Consider the following 18,366-nt stretch of genomic DNA (forward strand, 5'->3'; position numbering starts at 1 on the left):
CAGAAAACATGGAAGGTGGAAGAGGGAGAGAGGGCTCGACACTGCACGTGTGTGTCCTCCCCACTCAAGGCATGGTGTTCACATAAAAGTGGTTTGTAAATCTTAGTGGAATGTCGTGAAGTGTATCTGGAAAAAGAAATGAGGGAATTGGCATGTTTTTAAAAGAAGAGTAATATCTAGTGCTATAGTGAAATGTAACTGTAGTGTGGGACTCTTTGAAGAATAGACAGGCAAATCAATAATAGAAATGGATGAACCTCCAAAGACCTGTAGTAAATCAGCATGTCGTATCTGAGAAGGAAGGAAACATAGGCGGTGGGGTTTAAATGTACTATTCAGAAACGGTGTTAGAAGAATTGATCAGCTATTTGGAAGATAATCGGTTTAAATTTTCATCTTCTTGTATGTTAGGATAAATTGCAGGGAGATGAAAGAGTTATATTTCCAAAAAGCAACCATAAAAACTAGAATACAGATGAGACTATGCAGGATACAAAGTTGTATCTTCAATTATGGAAAGGAAGAGAAGATGTAGAAAAGTAACAATCAACTAGAAATCGTCCCTGCAGCAACATTTAGCCCCACATTTCTAGATTTCTACAGTCTGCAGGTGTTAATTGCTTTTCTGAGGTTCTGTGTGTTCGGGAATCAGAGCTCTGGTTCTCTCCCCATGTTGTCAGGATTTCTGTAGCGTCTTGAGCGGCCGTGTTTCTTTTGCATCTCAGATCGCTGTGCCAGTCGATGAAGTGGGTCCCTTAGATCATTTCCGGCTCTGACAGTTCTTTGATTCTCAGAGGGCTGTTGTCAGGATTGACTAAGTTAGTGGATTTGGGAGTATTTTGAAAAGTTAAGAGGACTCATCAAAGGGACACAATTACTTAATTGCAGTCCAGGTTCTGGTGGCAGTGTGGGGCGTGTTCCTTTGGTCTTGGGGGATAACGTGCAGTGTCCAAGTGTCATTTGCAGGTGGCTGTGGTTGGCCTCTGTCCGTCTGGCAGATTGCTGAGAAGATTAGAAATAATTTCCTCGAAGGGCCTGGCTCTTATAAGCGCTTAACAAATGTCTGATTTAACACTGGACACAACTGACTCCTTTCACAGTAAGCATTTCTAAACTGGCCTCTCTAACTGTCTTTGACTTTAGTCATTAAAGAAGAAACTAATCACAGTGAAATGGCAGAAGACCTGTGCAAGATAGGATCAGAGAGATCCCTCGTGCTGGACAGACTAGCAAGTAACGTCGCCAAACGTAAGAGCTCTATGCCTCAGAAATTTGTTGGTAAGAGTTAAACGTTTGCTGTCTCTTAAAAAAACTACGCGGGTGTTTTAGACTCAGGTGTTAATTAGTTGAGGGTAGAAGAAAGAAAAAAATCTCATTTTTAAAAAGCAAAATTTGGTAAGCTTAACATTTGTTAAAAATCTTGGAATTTTTCCAATAGGCCTCTTAAAAATAACAAATCTTCTACTGGCAGTTTTTCCTAGACGTGGTCTTAGAGCACCCAGGGCACTTGGTGAGATCTGCCCGTGGATGCTTTATGTCCATCTGGGGGTGGCTGGGTCAGTGTGCACAGGGTCAAGAGTGTGGGCCTGGCTTGGCCAGGGGCTCACACGCAGCCCATACACCCTCTGCCTGAGCAGCCTCTCTAAGCTTCAGATGCTCATTTTTCACGTGGAGCTCATAATACTCCCACACGGGCTGCTCTGAAGGTTTAATGGGCGGAATTGCGCAGCAACTGGCCCACAAGAAGGGCCCAGTGAAGAGGGGACACAGCTAAGATTGCTATTGTCACCATTGAGTCTCTACCTGTGCCAGGTGCTTTGAGGGATAAAAGGAAGAGTGAGGCAGCCCTTTCCTCCAGGAGCTTGTTGTCCAGTGTAGATGATAGACAAATGCACCAGTAAGCACGGTCCATGGCCAGACACTGTAAGTGCAGGAAGAATGACATCTAGTGAGATGTAAGAGTGGAAATGCACCAGATTTGGGGACCAACCTGAGAGTGTCAGTACACAGCCAGGCGTTAAGACTCTCACCTTGGCGAAATTATTTGACCTCTCCAAGCCTTGGTTCCATTCTTCACGTATCTCACAGGGTTTTCTGAACATAAATTAACACCAAGGTTGTGCGAACATTTAGAAACCCTCAATGTGAAGGTCAACTATTATCACAGGGTGATGTGGAAAGAGGACCGTGGTGGGAGGGTTATGTCTGGGAAACAGATCATGGGGGGAGAGTCATGTACAGGAAAGAGGACCATGAGGGAAGGGTCATGTCCAGGGAAGAGGACCATGGGGGAGGGTCATGTCCAGGGAAGAGGACCTCAGTGAGAGGATCATATGCAGGGAAGAGGATCAGTAAATGCTTTGTGAAGCTGACAGTGACCTTGAGGGAGGAATAGGATTTCAGCACATTATTGATAGTGGAAGAATGGGAGAGGATTCTAGGCAGATAGATAAAAAGAAAGAGAAATGGTGATGCTGGTTGTGGGGGCTGGAGTGGGGACATATGGGACATGATTGAGGAGCAGGGTGTGTTCTGGGCTAACTCGCCCTCAGGGAAGCAATAAAAATGAAGTCCCACTAAGCTCTGGGCACAGGATGAATGGTCTTTGAATGCCAGGGTGAGAAATGTATCCTTAATTCAGTAGCAGAAAAAAGCATTGACATATTTTTAATTGGACCAACATCTTGGAAGATAGAGACTGCAAGTGCTGACAGTTGATTGGGAGAAGGAGAGCAATGGGGTGGTAGTGGTGGGCATGGAAAGAGGAGGGTGTGGAGGCGGAAGGCTTGGTGAGAGAGGAATGTAGGGGTCAGCACAGGAATTGGGTGACGGAAACCATGAGTCGTGGTGAGTCTAGTAGAAAGTATGCCATTTGGAGAAGTGATAAAGCCAGGTTCTGGAAAAAGATAGAGTTCTGGTTTTGATCTGCTAATTTTCAAGAACTTCCTGGTATAGATGACACATGGGAACCTAAGAAGTGTATGTTAGGAGAGAAGATGAGTCTAGAATGGAGCTAATGGTTAATGAGGCTTGGGATTCCAGAGGGTGCCTGCTGTCCTACAGGACAGGACAGTAGGAAGAGGACAGGACAAAGGAGAGGCTAAGTTCTTGGGGTTCTAGCCTCCCTCTTGCACTGAAAATAGGCTCCATTTTGATCAGGTTTTAAATAGAAGTTTGTCGTAGGTTGGGAGTTGGGAGGGGTGGGGGAAGGAAGACTTTAGTTAAAAAAAACTTTTGCAAACCACTGTCTGGAGACACCGTGTGGGGAGTCGCCCACATAAATGTGAGCTTTTAGATGGTGAGAACAAGGGAGACCTTCCATTTCCTGAGCAGAGGAGGAGTGAGGTCAGGTGTGGAGAGTAGGCTGTTGGTGGTGGGATTTCAGTAGCACTGGGCTGAGGTGAGAGCGGGGCGCTCACCCCCACTCGTCCCTGACAGGCAGCGTGCAGTGGGGAGAGCGGTTGGCGGGTGAGTGGGGAGGCGGAGCAGAGACGCAGCGGCACGTGTGTCCGGGGATTGTTAAGGGTCGCTGACCTTGGGCAGCTGGGTACAACTTCCTCCTTCAGGTTGGGAAACTGGAGAATGCCAAGGGCTTTGAAAATGAACATGTGCAGCCCCTTGTAGCTTTTGGAGACTTCAATCGAAGTAAGACCCTCTGTGAAACTCAACTGTAGCCACCTTGAGTGAGACCGCAATTTAGTTGTTGTCTTGAGATTTAGATGCTTCCATGTTAAAAAAAGGAAAGGCAAGAAAACCAGCTCTGATTAAGCAAAGCTAAGATGAAGAAGCAGTCCCTGGGGAGAAGTGGCACACACAGGGGAAGTGTATTGGGAACAGTACAGCGAGGACGGCAGAGTGGAATTTGGAAAGAAGGGCTCCCAAGTGGCTCTGCATTCTGCTAGGTGTTTCCCCAGAGTCTGCTGATTGGCAATTTACTTCTAGAATAATGCCTCTCCTCGCCCCCCAGATGCTTACCTTGCCCTCACTTCAATTTGATGGGATTTCAATCAGCCAGTTCTAACTCGTTCACAGTTTCTCCATCTCTAAAATAAAAAAGGAGATGGATCTCTAAGGTCCCTCTTAACCTCTAGATGCTGAGTTTATCCTTTATAAAGATTCAGAAAGAGTGGTAGGAATGCAGCTATTATAATACATACATGCTGGCCCGGTAGTGGTGGAGTAGAAAGTGCTCCAAGTTTGCATTTAAGAGACCGGGGTTCAGGGTCCAGCTCCAGCTATGACTGGCTGGTGACCTTGAGCACAACACTGGACTCAGCATCCCCATCTATGAAATGGGTGTGATGCCTCCCGCCCTGCCTCCCTCCCAGTGCTATTCTGAGGATCAAAAGGGATGATGGGTGTGGCAGTGCTCTCAATGCTAGAAAGCACCTTAAAAATGTGAGATGATGTTATTTTCATGTTGAATATTGCTCAGAATGGCATATATTTTTGCTTAGTTGATATATAATCTCTGATTAAAATTTTTATATTAATCTTTGGCATAATTGTAAATAAGTATTTATTTTGCCAGCAACATTCCTCACCGTTATGTCATCAAAGATCTCATCCTCTGAGATAATCAGGTACAGGTCAACAGGGTCAATGAAGCCCATCAGAAAGGGGATAATATTACATAGCAATGCCAATCATTGTTTTTAGTCTGTTTGGTGATTGTAGTGAGAACATTTTTAAAATACAGAAGAAGAAATAGAAGAGGAAAATTACAATGATCAATATTTCTGCTACCTGTTATGATTATCTTGGTGCATTTTTTCTTTTCAAGAAAAAAAAACTGTTGTATTATCAAAATGACACATGGTTAATATAAAGAATTTTAATACAAAGATGACTATTTTTAAATCACCACAAAACCCAGCATCCAGAAATTACCAATATTACGAGTAGCTGAGCATCATTCTAAATATCTTTCTATTCATACGTATGTGAGTGGATAAGATGAATAGGTGGATAGATGTGTGAAATAAATACTTCTATAAGATTCTATCATATTATAGATGCTATTTCAAATGAAAATATCACATTTACATGTCTTAAATTTAAGAGGTAGACAAGAACCAAACAAAACTGGAGGACTGGCTTATCTTCAAGTAAATATTTTCTCACAGAAAGCTATTACTTTTTAAAGGATTTCTCTAGGACTAAGAAGATATATTATGAAAAACATTCAGACCTTCAAGTGATTTTTTAATTTGCTTCGATTTAGGCAGTATCTACTGACTCATTGCTTTGAAAAATAAGGACATTATGGCACTTCCGAATGCTCTGTTATATTATTATTTTTACATTTTCCAGCTTCATAATATTCACATTCTATTCTGTAATCATAATTCTCATAGTAGCTTAGCTATGTGTTATTAACTCCATATTTAAATAGATTCGAGGCAGACCCAGTCCTTCTACTACTATTTCTGTTTATTTTGAGGCGTCTCTACACCAGTCGGACTTCACATTCAAGCAGCTTCTTTCAGGAAGGTTCTGTACGTGTTCTGTTTCCACAGTTGTTTGTGTTGGAGGATGTCTGCCTGTTGGCCTTTCTTTTTGAGGAGCATCTTAAGGGAGTGTGATGTTGGGTCTCTTTTTTTCTCCCACTGAGAACTTTTTAGATCTTGCCGTGATAAGTGATGGCAAGATATCCATTTTCTCCCTGAATGCCTGAAGAGTTCTTTCTCTAACCTTAACCTTAAATACTTATCTAGGATGTGTCTTGGTGTTTTGCATTCTGAATAAAAATTCCCTCTCATTGTAATTTGGAAATTCCCTTTTTTTCTCTTTATTTCTGGCAAATTCTCTTTTTTATGTATTCAGCTTTTATTCCATCTACTGTGATCTCTATTCAGGGATACCAGTTGTCCTGATGTTGAATAATTTGTCTTCCATATCTGTTAGCATTTCTTTAAGTTTATTTTTTTTATCTTTTTCACATTTATTCACTGTTATTATCTTGTGTTTTTCCTCTATGTCAGTAATTCCATTTTTAGTAGTTTCTATTCTATTGCTTGCTGCCTCTAATCCATATATGAATTCTGTAATAATACTGTTTTGGGCCTCATTATGTTTCCTGAGCTTTGAAATCTCTTTTGTCTCATTCTGTTGTCTTAGCATGCTGTCTTTCAGTATTGTTTATTAATTGGGTCCGTATCACAGAGCCACTATGAGACATTTCCTCTCTCCCTTGAATTAAGCTTTTTTCCTAGGATAGGCTCAGTGGTCTGTGTTTTACTTCCTAGAAAATATTTTCACAGTAACCATGACATTTCTCTTCATCTTGCTTATTCTACTTGTGCTGATATAGCTTGGTTGACATTTCAACGTTCTTCCCACTGTATCTGAGACATTTTTTTTCCTGTGAGAGCTATCGACTTCTATAAATCCTGAAAGAATACCAAAGATGGGGTGGGGGAGTTCAGGTGAGACAAAGTGGAATCTTGGTTAAAAGACTTGCTGTCTGTTCTCCTCCCTCATCCTGAGATTTGGTTAAATGCCCTCCCTTCTCCCTTGGTTATCACTGCACTGGTTTGGAGGGTGTCCCAGCCCCACAGAGAAATACTCTGGGATGCTGGGCCGTTTCCCCTCAGTGTACAGCATCGAGGACTTCACTTCTGTCTAGAGAGCTCACTTGTCCAAGTTCTTGCTAGCAGAGGTTCCAACTGCTTTTTGATCAGAAGTGGAAAAAGACACCTATTTGAATTGATTCTCTACAGATATGAGGATATTACAGAAAATGCTGAGAATTTTGTTGATTCATACTTAATGTTTTTGGTGATGAGATCAGTAGCCAAGCTTTGCCATATATCTCTCCAGAATTTTCTTTCCTTGGTTCTTTATTTTTTTAAATAATGTAGTTCATTAGAATATGTTACTTTCTTTAGCTGATTGCCAAAGTGAATTTTGTGGGTTTTTATTTTTCTCACTTTTTGGAGTATTAGGGAAGAGAAATTCTGTGGGCAGTTTCAATATACCATGGTAATCTGAAATATATGTTGTTTTTTTTTGTGCATCCATTTGTTGTTGACACCAAGTTTAAAAGAAAGATTTCAATGGTTGCTTGGGAAACCACACACATGACTTTGGGGAGAAACAGGATGATTCGGTGGGAAAGCACCATTTTTGGTGGGGCTCTAAGCACTTTTATGTTTATCAGAATTGGCCACAAAATCCACTCCCCCTCCTCTGCTTGCCAGCTTTGGTAGAGGGATAGACTGGGGTACAGGCCAGAATGCATTCATTCTGCTCTGTGGTTAGTGTGACAAGATATTTAGCACCTCAACACAGAAACAGAAAAAAATGATATGGTTTCTGTAATGCTATCCAATTACTTCTTCTAACTTTTAATGGAGAAACACCACTTTTGTGATCCCTGTGCCCAGCCTACATAGGGGTTCCCTTCTGTTGCGTTTCTGAAGAGGGTGTGGCTAGCCACCAGCAAGAGTTCTTTCTGTGGTCCAGGGATCACGCTGTACTGTTATCAGGGCATGTGCCACTCCTGACCTCCAGCAGATTAGAATGAGTGGAAGCCAGGCCGTTATATGATAAATATCCTTTACAAAGCAAGAAATGAGACTAAAGATACTTTATAGTAGGATGGGGCATATTCCTGGGCAATTATCAATGGTTACAGAATTTTTTTTTTTAAAAAAAGGGACTATTAGTAAGTCTATGAACTACAGAGTAGTTTATCCTTCTGTTGCTAAGAACTAGCAGGAGATCTCCATGTCGGGTGTCAGCATGGGGGGTGTGGGGATCCTCCCTGCCACCACCCTTACCAGCTGCCATCAGCCAAAGCCTGGACTTGGGACAGCCTGAAAGTAATTCCTTACTTTTGCTCCTCCCCAATCTGTTCTCCCCGCGGTGACTGAGAAGGGCCCTTCCTTCCTTCACATCCTCCAGTAGCCTCCACTTCCCTTTGGACAAAGCCTCGGCTTCTCCCGTCCACCAGCCCCAGGCTCTGTCTCCCCTTGGCTTCCTCTTGCTGCTCTCAGAGCCGGGACACCAAACCCCACGCGCCTGACTGACTCTTCCTAGGTCAGAAGCCTGTGTGACACTTGAAGCAAGCCTTCCTTTGCCTTCCTAGGGCTTCTCAGACTCGGATGCCCTGTCTGTGTGATCCTGCTTCAATATCTGTCTCCCTGTTAGCTGTGTGCTGAGGAAGATGGGGGCCGTTTTGACTTGCTTACCTCTCTATCCCTCCTGTCTGGTCCGTGGTAGATGCTCGATGAGCATGTGTTGAAGGAAGGAAAGGAACAGAGTGATGAAAAATGTAGACAGTTTAGACATGCCCAATGGATGGCCTCATGTGCTTTGACTTATTAATTAACCAGCACTGAAAGAAAAGCAAATCAGTAGGCCTGACAATAAGAGTGCAGAGTTAATTAATGAATTTGCTAATTAAGCCATGGTTTCGTGCTGAACTCATAACCAATATATCGAGAAAGTATATCTTCAAGGAAATTCATTTTATTTCTTAATGAAAATGTTTACCCAAAAGCTAATTACAAGAAGCAAAATCTAGTCTCAGATTTCACCTTTCTCGGGGAAGCGAGCTTGTCTACTCCTACAAACCGTGATATTAGATCGTAAGTGTCTTGAGGCAAGGCTCCATCGCCGACAGCATCACTCACGCCCGGTAATCTTTTGAAAGAACACGTGCATGGCACGCCTTCCCCCTGCAGATCCCCTGGTTTGCCCCTGGCTCCCTACCACGTTATCTCTGCAGCGCGCGGCTCCAGTGCTGCCAATGATTGACAGGCAAGTGGGATTTGGGGCGCAGGAGCATGTGGAGACTGTTAAGTCTGAGTATCCTTTTAACTCTCACTGCAAGTCAGAGCCAGCTCTGTGTTATTGATGCGAATGATATTGTTTTATTTTAAAGAATATATAATTATATATTTTGATTGTTTTATTCTAGAGTATTAAAGTTATGAATTTAAAATATCACATGATATTATTTTAAATATATTGCGCACTATTGTGAGTAATCATATAGTTATGTATTTTAATTAAATAAATTTATGGTAAATTGACCATTTATTTTAAGTTACTTAGAACACTGTATTGAAAAGATTTCGTTTAAATATTAATCTTAAATTAAATATAATAATGTTTAAGTATACCATCCATAGTAAAAGACACAAGTATTGTTTTAGTCCATTTGAATGTGTGCTGTTTAAATTGACACACACTGTCTTTGGTTCACCTATTCATTTATTCGTTTGTCCAACCAGATTTCTTTAAATGCCAACACTGGGCAGGCCCCTGTGCTCGGTGCCCACAAGGCGGTGATATCTCACCTTCCCCTATTTGGGAGGTGTTCATGTGGCATGTCTGCGCATACCCCGAGATTGGGTGCCCCACCTTGGTGTAGATTTTAGCTGTTGCTGCCGCACACTTAGGAAATCCAGGCCTCACTCACTTTCGCCCACTTCCCGCAGGGGACAAGTGCCTGTCAGACATGCCTTATGACAGCAGTGCCAGCTACGAGAAGGAGAATGAGATGATGCAGACCCATGTGATGGATCAAGCCATCAACAATGCCATCAGCTACCTGGGGGCCGAGTCGCTGCGCCCCCTGGTGCAGACACCCCCAGGCAGCTCTGAGGTGGTACCGGTCATCAGCCCCATGTACCAGCTACACAAGCCCCATGCCGAGGGCCCTGCAAGGTCCAACCACTCCGCCCAGGACAGCGCCGTGGAGAATCTACTGCTGCTCTCCAAGGCCAAGTCGGTGTCCTCTGAGAGGGAGGCGTCCCCAAGCAACAGCTGTCAAGACTCCACGGACACCGAGAGCAATACTGAGGAGCAGCGGGGTGGCCTCATCTACCTGACCAACCACATCAACCCCCATGCCCGCAATGGCCTGTCCATCAAGGAGGAGCACCCAGCCTACGACGTGCTGAGGGCGGCCTCTGAGAGCTCCCAGGACGCCTTCCGGGTGATCGGCACCAGCGGGGAGCAGATGAAGGTGTACAAGTGTGAACACTGCAGGGTGCTCTTCCTGGACCACGTCATGTACACCATCCACATGGGCTGCCACGGCTTCCGTGATCCTTTTGAGTGCAACATGTGTGGCTACCACAGCCAGGACAGGTACGAATTCTCGTCCCACATCACGCGGGGGGAGCACCGTTTCCACATGAGCTAAACCCTCCTCTGCTGCATGGACCCCGCAAAGAAAAGCATACAGGGCCACTGCCCTCCCCTCCTGCCAGCAGCACAGACTGGACGAGACCGTTGTGCTTTGATTCCTAGGTGGTGTTTTGTTTTGTTTTGTTTTGTTTTTTTAAGTTGGTTGGTTGGGATTTGATTTGCTTTTGAAAACAAAGAGATTTTTATGGTTAGATGCAGGGTTACATTTCAGGCCCCCAACTGCCGTGTTGTTAGACGTTTTCCTAGACTGCTAGCTGAAAGCCCCCACGTGTTGCTTCCTAGAATTCCCCTCCTCCAAACAACTCATCATTTTCAGAGAGAATTTTATAAGAACAGGCCAAAACCCGGGAAGAAAGGAGCCGGTTCCAGTGCTAAGTATGGGATTCACAGACCCAGTGTGGTTTCCAAGGCCCCAGAAGCAGTGGGCGCAGCCCCTGAAGTGTGGCCGTCCCCGCGAGCAACGCAGGTGAGCAGACCTGGGAGGTGCCCCAGCACAGCAGGGCCTGCGAACTGCACATGCACCTAGGGCTGAAAGGCTGCAGTCAAAAGAAGGTATTATTCTAAGTCATATGCTGCAGGAAAATAAATTGTTGAGGAGAAGTTGTGACTATTGGGCTCCCTGGGCAAGGAGAAGGAGAAGGAAGAGCCTGTTAGGCTCATTCTCGATTTCCACACTTCTATGACGTTGCTCGGAAAACCGCTACACCTTCTGGGCTTGTCAGGCGGGATGAGCTCAGTATTCCTGGGGGCACCCCTGGAGACCGCTGTGCTCTGCTTTGTCATCCGCATGCCTTCCATAGCCACAGGAGTCCGCCACTACATTTTCAACACCTAAAATCTGAACCTTAATTCCTTTTGAACCTCTCAAACGGTAAAATTCCTCAGAAACCAAAGCTTTATTAATCGAATTCCACATTCGTTTCTTTGGTTATCTGTTCCTTCCCCGGCTGGTTCTACCTATGACCAGAAACCTATTTTCCTGCGGAAGGCCCGTCCTAGACATCGTTTGAACTAAGCATGCCTTTTGTTTCTAGCTGCAGGCCTACAGATTTCCTGCTGTTGGTAAATTTCTTTCCCTACCGTCACTGTATATTTTTCTTGTTTTAAAATCCATAAAAGAAGGACTCAGAATGACCATTAATTTTCAGACCAAGGAAATATGACAGGTGCAGCGCAGCAGACGTTGCTCACACACAGAACCTACCTGTTTGAAACTAAACTTTCAAACAATCTGAAACTCCCGTAAAGACAAAGCAGCAGCCGTGTGCCCACACGTGAATAGCTGGCGAGGCCCCGCACCCTTTCTCCCTGGGGGATTGGACTGTTCGGGGCAGCCGTCTGACAGAAGGAGGCGGTGGCACTGGAGGTGAGGGCCCCTCCCATCCATGCTGAGACATGGAGTGCTCTCTGAGGCCCCACTGAGGTGTGTGGAGATCCTAGTCCCAACCAGGAAGGGTGTCCCTCAAGAGTAATCCTGTCATTAAGGACATTCATCTCAATCACCTAGGCAAGGAAGAGCATTCAATTTCAAATGTTTACAATGCTTGTCTTCACCAAAACTGTCCCAAGGTGAACATGAAGAAACAGGAAAAATGGTACATAAGCACCTCCAAATTTAATCTAAATCCAGGGTTCTTAGTCTCAGTGCTATTGACATTTGGGGCTAGATCATTCTTCGTTGTGGGGGATTCTCCCATGCATTGTCGGATATTTAGGAGGATCCCTGGTCGCTACCCAATAGATGCCATTAGCACTCCCAGTTGACAAATAAAAATCTCTCCAGACATTGCCACATGTCCCCTAGGCAGATCACCCCTAGTTGAGAATCACTGCTCTAAATAAATTCTAAACCAGTCAGATGTCTGGGAAGTCTTCCAAAGATAAAAACACTGGAAGAATTTTCCCAGTCAGCAGTCTGGAGCCTGATTCATGTTCCTTTGGAGTCATTATAAATTCTATAAATGAATTATCCCCCTTCAGTCTTCAGAAACATACCTTATCACGTGCATTTGAGTTTTGTTGAAAGGATGGAGTCCACAAAGATATCATTCTTGAGTCATGGGTTCCTTTGCTTACAGAACAGTCTGGCATTTTTGGAAACAAACAAAATAGTAATCATTTAGACTGTGGCACAGCAATGCACTGAGTAAAGGACCAGGTAGAGGAGCGGGGCTGTTGACAGCTGTAGTTCCATAGGCAAGTACAAAGAAAGATAGGCCTCACGTGAGTGAACATAATCGAGGTGAAGACTGCTTAGAGTTCCAGTTTGCTGGCCAATTCACCTGCCCTGTTCTTTTCCATCCACCCCACAGAGTCAATTGGTTGAAAGGAGTGATTTTTCCCCATGGCTTCAAACAAAACTTAACCCAGAATTGTAAATAGTGGCTACAGGAATTCTTTTCCAAAATGCTTTCCCCTTCTTTTCACTGCCTTTTATAGCCAAGATAAGTGTCCATTTACACCCCTTTGGTTGTGGTTTTATATTGTAACACCATTTTTCTTTGAGACTATTGTATTTAAAGTAAGGTTTCATATAACGTCAACAAGTAATTAAATTATGTTTGAAAGGTGGCCATATTCTGTACCAAAAGCTGTTACTGTTTTTCTTCTACCTGGTAAAAGTAGGATTTTGCATGACCTCACACCTTTTTGTTCCATGGTTTGTTCTATTGCTTGACGGGGTGTGTGTGTGTGTCTTGGGAACTGCTATGTACTGAAATGTGCCTAGGTTTCATGCACTCTCCTTGTGTTTAAAATAAATATCAGAGAAAGGAGGGTGATTAGGAGCAGGTTGATCTGTTGATCACAATGAGAAATTGCTATGTAGCGTTCCTGCCCCTCCCCTGTCACCCAGCTTCCCTCGACTGGGAAAGCCTGGGCACCTGCTCCCCACCCAGGCCCCTTCTGTAATGTGTACCTTAGTGCATGGGCTTGTCCTAACTGAAGAGTCACTAAAAAGAAGTGCATTATCGTTGCTGTGTCTCCAAAGGGTGTGTCCCGGCACCGCTCATTTCAGATGCTGGTTTAGGACCAACCACATAATGAAATCTTGGAATCTCATTGAGAAAGAGAGCTACCTGTTATGCAGATGTCAGATTGGGGTTTTTTTTCTTTCTATTTTTGTGCTTTTTCTTGTTTTGTTTTGATTACTTCGTGACTCTTATAGTGTCATCTTCTTGCCAAAACAAAAGCGAGATGAAATGGATTTACGTAGATAAGTCATGAAGCAAATGTATTTCTCTCTCCCGCACTTCTTAAGTTCCGGCAATAATGAAGGGTCAACTCTACTTAAAGTCCAGATATCTCTCATTCAGTTCAATGTGGGTTTTTTTACTTTAAAATGAACCAAAATCAGATTTTTTAAAGATGTACAGGCGTCAGAAAAAAGAAGCACATGCCGTTGGTGCGATAGCATTCACTGTGAACACGTGTACCCAGATATTAATATGCAATATTGTTTCCAATACTTTCTAATACACTTTTTTACAATGTTGTGTGTGGTGATTGGTAAAGTCCAATTTATTTGTATCCAATGCAGCTTTAGGTCTTTAACTGCCATTCTGGCAAATACATGTACAGGATTGTAAATGAGAAAATGCAGTTGTATTTCCAGTCTGCCTCTATGATGATGTTAAATTATTTCTGTTTATCTGTGAACAAGAGGTATACCCCTGGAAGAATAGAGTCCTTTTGTACACATTTTGAAATGCTTCTTCTGTAGTGATAGAACAAATAAACGCACCAAATCCTCTGTCTACCCCATCGCACGAAGTCCACACGAGTGTGAGACAAACCCCTACCGAGTAGCGGTCTGCTGCAGATTCCCCGGGTCAGAGAAGGCAGAGGCGGGCCTTGAGACTGTGCGGCCTGAGCTGGGAATCATATGTGATCATAGGCGTACAGTGTTTCCAGCACAGCAGTTCAGTTCAGCAGACTGACTGCCTCCTGTCTAAGCTGTACTGGGCTTGGGGCACTAAGTCTCAGTCTTTGACTTCAAAGTGTGGATTGAAGGGTGAGTGGAGGCACTGGGCAGCAAGAAACATCCCCGGCTCTTCACCGCACGCGGCAGAATGCCGCGAGCGCCAGGCCCACGGCTGGGGGAGCCCAGAACACAGTGACCGACCACAATAACCACCTCTCATGGTCCTCACGCTGCAAAGCTGCACACTTAGGCCCGGGCTGGGCAGTACCAGAGGGCTCATCTCAGCTCTACCGCAGAACTGCATTACTGCACACTCTCTCCGTGTGACAATGCTCTGTCCATTTTGGAGAAATAGCCAAACATCATGTGGGTCCAGATCTAGTAAATAAGCGGAGGTGCCAAGTTTATATGGTGCAACATTTGATCCAAATGAGGTGAAACTCGAATGAAATAAGCAGATTGTACTGTTTGACATCAGGTGCTGGCATCAGTTCCCAAGGGGACTTTCAAAAATATCATTGGCCAAGGCAGCATCTTTCGAGGAAGGTTTCAGCCTCCTTAGGTGACCTCACTGAAAGAGCATGTTGCTGGGATAGATGAATGTGATGATACACCCATTTGAAATTGGTTCCACCATTTTACAGCTACGCCTTATTATTTCTCAGTGATCACAGGTCAAAAAAATAAGGAATATCTGCATTTACTTAGAAATAACCTGGGCTCGAACTCAAAGGGAAAAGTGACTCAATCGGGTGAGAGTTGATGGTGAAGGTGAGGTATATGCTTGGGTATATCTTTGCAGCTCAATTCCTTATGAAACTTAATAAACATGTACTGAAGGAATTGTGATAAAAGGAGTTGCTTGCACTAATCACTCGCAAGCCTGCGCGGCCCTCGGTGGAGCACACAGGAGTGCTCGTCTGGATGTGGTGACTGGGTGAGGGCGAGGTTTCAGATCTTGATTTCCAGAGCCACCAGTAAGATGATAGACTCCATTTCTTGGTCCTCACTACCTTTTATTTTAAGTCAGCATAAAGATGATTATTCTCACCATAGCCTTTTGACACTTTTACCCTCAGGGTCCATATACCTTCCTCTGGTCCCCTGCAAACTCTTGGTGAGTCATGGTGCCTCCACTCAGTGTGCCCCGATGATGGACCCCATTCTGGGGAGGCTGATGTGCAGGGGGTGTCCTCTTTGTGGGTTGATGGTGAGGACCACAGCAGCTCAAGTGCACTCCTGGGAGTGGGCGGAGTCGGGAAAGGTCTGCCTGGTGGGCCCCAGGAAGCACCGGATTCCGGGGGGGACCTACCAAGGTGAAAGGAGCCAGGCAGCAAGCTTGGAGGACCCAGCAGGAGCTGAGCGGATGCAGTGCTGTGGGCCTGCCACTCTTCCCAGCCTGGAGCAGCCCTGGAGCACCTGGACACTCCATCTGTGATGTGTCCCCCTGGGGCAGCCCCGGAGGTTACGTGCATGCATTTTATCGTTCCCGCTGGAAACAGCTGCCCTGGTGCGTTTCACTTCTATTCCAGATGAGTGCTGTCAATTTAAAAGTCATGCTATATTTTAAATGTTAGTGTGAAATTTTGGGTGCTAAAGATCAAGATTGGGGGCTCAAAGATTCCTGATCCCATTTCCAATTAATTAGTCATATCTTCTGTCAAAATAAAACATCTTGGAGGTTTTGTGACTCCTTGGTAAAACCTTCTTGCATTCTCATCAAAAACACATGGATTCTCAAGGAACAGAATCCCGTGGCTGTTTCCTAACGTCACGTTTTTGGTATGGCCTGTCAACTCCAAACACAGAACTAGACACAAAAGCGTGCTTGAGAAATTGGTGAAAGACTCAGGGAATTCTTGGACCCCCAGCATAGGAACTCTGTGTCCTTCTAAGCCCAGGGCATCACTCTGAACCCCTCTGGCCTTTCTCTGCACCAGAACCCAGAGCAGCAACCGGCAGCACAGCTCTTGTGCAGAGCTGGAGCCAAAATCTTGCTGTTACCTACACATCATCTGTCTTACCTGTCTTTCCCCAAATAGCTCACCCTTCACTACCACTAACGAGGAGGAAATGGATCCCTTTGGCTCGTAGAATAACAGTTCTGCCTCAGCAGCCCAGGCTCCTGTCCTCCCCTTGGCCCCTCCTGCCATTAACCCACATTCCCAGTTCCCAGCCTTAGGCTGCCTCGAGATGCCCTCACCCACTCCAGCCTTCCTCCGGTGCCAGTGCTTCCACTGACCCCCCCCTCACATGACCTTGGTTCTCAAATGCAGCTCAGAATCACCTGCGTAGGTAAAAATGCGATTTCCAGAGACCCACTCCTGGTCGTTCTAGAGCTGGAGGTCTGCCTGGAGTCCACCCACCAGGTGTGGAACCAGCTCCCCAAACTAGGCTAAGCTAACTCCTGTCCTATTCCTCCTCGAGGCAGTTAGAGCCTTAACCCTCTTCTCCAGCCCATGCACGTTTTTTTTTTTTTTGAGGGAGGAGGAACAATTAATAATGTCTCTCTCTTCACCTCTTGAGTTTGAAATGACTCAGATATAAACAAGAGAATCAGAGAGTAGGAACCAAAATACTAGCTGTGTTACCCATGAACACAGCTTCAATGCGTGACCACAGCTTCAATGCGTGACCACAGCAGGCTTGCCAACCCCCACCCTGCACTAGACAGACTGGCTCGCCCGGACGCAGGCAGCACTTAGGCTCAGGCACCCCCTGAAAAGGCTGAGCCCCTGCCCTGCAAGATGGGGGAGAGGGGACCAGAACCCCCGCCGCCCGCCTGTAAGCAGCAGACCCCAGGAGAGCAAGTGGAAGCATGCTCAGTTCCTGCATCCAGAGGAGTGGAAATAGGTAACTCAGCAGGTGGTGGGGAGCTGCTGGAGACCTGGAGGAGAGAGCGATTGATGCCTTGAGAGCTAGGGAGAGGTGTGGAGGGACCCAGCGGGAGTCCTGGCAGGGAGACACGGCTTTAACCTGTGCATTGCTGCTGAAACTGGAGACAAGTCAAGATTAGAGGGAAGCAGCAGGCAGAGGACTTGAATCTCTGCCACTAGAAGGCAATCTCCAGGAGCGGGGTTTGGTTTCTTTAATTTACTGCCATATCCTCGGTGTCAAGAAGAGTACCTGGAACACAGTAGGTGCTTGCTATGGTCTGAGTGTCTGTGTCCCCACAACATTCAAGTGTGGAAAACCTAACCCCAAGTGATGGTGTTAGGAGGTGGGGTCTTTGGGAGGTGATTAGGTCTTGAGGGTGCAGCCCTCATGAATGGAGTTAGTGCCCTTATAAAAGAGACCCCAGAGAGCTCCATTGTCCCTTTCACCATGTGAGGACATGTTGAGGAGTCTGTGATTGATCCAGAAGAGGGTGCACACCTGACCCTAATCTCAGACTTCCAGCTTCCAGAGCTGTGAGAAATAAATGTCTGTTGTGTATGAGCCACCCAGTCTCTGGTATTTTGTTATAGCAGCCCTAATGGACTAAGAAGATGCTCAATAAATATTTGCTGCATAATGATCTATTTAAGATGATTAAATCGATTGCACACTGGAGGAAGAATGAGGAGTTGACCCAAGTCTCAGCTCCTACATGAGCCATTAATAGGAAAAGGGGAGGCAGGCTGAGGGTTTGAAGAGCTCGATTTTGTTTAATTGAAGCAATTGGATGAGGAGAACAGGTGAGCTTTAGAGCAAGGTGGTAGATTTGAGTGTCATCAGCACGTGCATAACTGTCAGGGAAGCTGTGACAGACACCTGAAGGTGCCTAAGGAGAGAGAGGAGGGAGGGTGGGAGACAGCAGAGGAAAAGAAAGGGATTGGTCCAGACAGAAGGAAAGCCGGTTGAGGGCAGCATCCCAGATCTTCTCTATGCAAGAAGAGAGACCATAAATAGGACCAATAAAGCAGATGAAATGAGGAGTGGCTGAGAAGAAGCCACTAGCTGAGTATCTAGGATGCTCACAGTGACGTTCAGGGAGTGAGTCCATGGAGGGGTGGCAAGCGGGTGCCAGAGACGCTGGGTGGAGGCGGGCTGGGGCCTCGAGAGAGAAGCTAGCAGGGAAGAAATGGGGAACTCAGTGCACCATGGCCGCAGACCTCAGCTTGGACCCAATGCTTCAAAAATGCCAAGTTCTGGGCAGTATTTTCCTAGGGAGGAAGGCAAAAACCTCAGTGTGACGTCCACCTGCTGTCTCCGCTTTTTGGCAAGGCCAGGCTCAGGACAAGGCCAACATCCCTCGAGCTCTGTCTCCTGCAGCTGCCCCTTCTGGGGCCGGTGGGTGC

General features: G+C 45.5%; 1 protein-coding gene across 5 annotated transcripts in view; it reads left to right on the forward strand.

Moving 5' to 3' along the window:
- The window catches only part of IKZF1 (IKAROS family zinc finger 1), a 96,425-nt gene extending 82,510 nt beyond the window's left edge, over positions 1–13,915 (forward strand). For 3 of the 5 annotated variants that reach the window (XM_058534790.1, XM_058534794.1, XM_058534792.1), the window contains 2 exons: positions 1,144–1,278; positions 9,450–13,915. In XM_058534790.1, the coding sequence (XP_058390773.1) occupies positions 1,144–1,278; positions 9,450–10,159 (845 nt within the window). In that variant the 3' untranslated portion in view covers positions 10,160–13,915. The remainder of the gene's footprint in view (positions 1–1,143; positions 1,279–9,449) is intronic. The other 2 variants (XM_058534793.1, XM_058534795.1) reach the window with 1 other exon arrangement.
- The last annotated feature ends 4,451 nt before the right edge of the window (positions 13,916–18,366 follow it).

This window comes from Diceros bicornis, chromosome 41, assembly GCF_020826845.1.
Source record: "Diceros bicornis minor isolate mBicDic1 chromosome 41, mDicBic1.mat.cur, whole genome shotgun sequence".
NCBI lineage: Eukaryota > Metazoa > Chordata > Mammalia > Perissodactyla > Rhinocerotidae > Diceros > Diceros bicornis.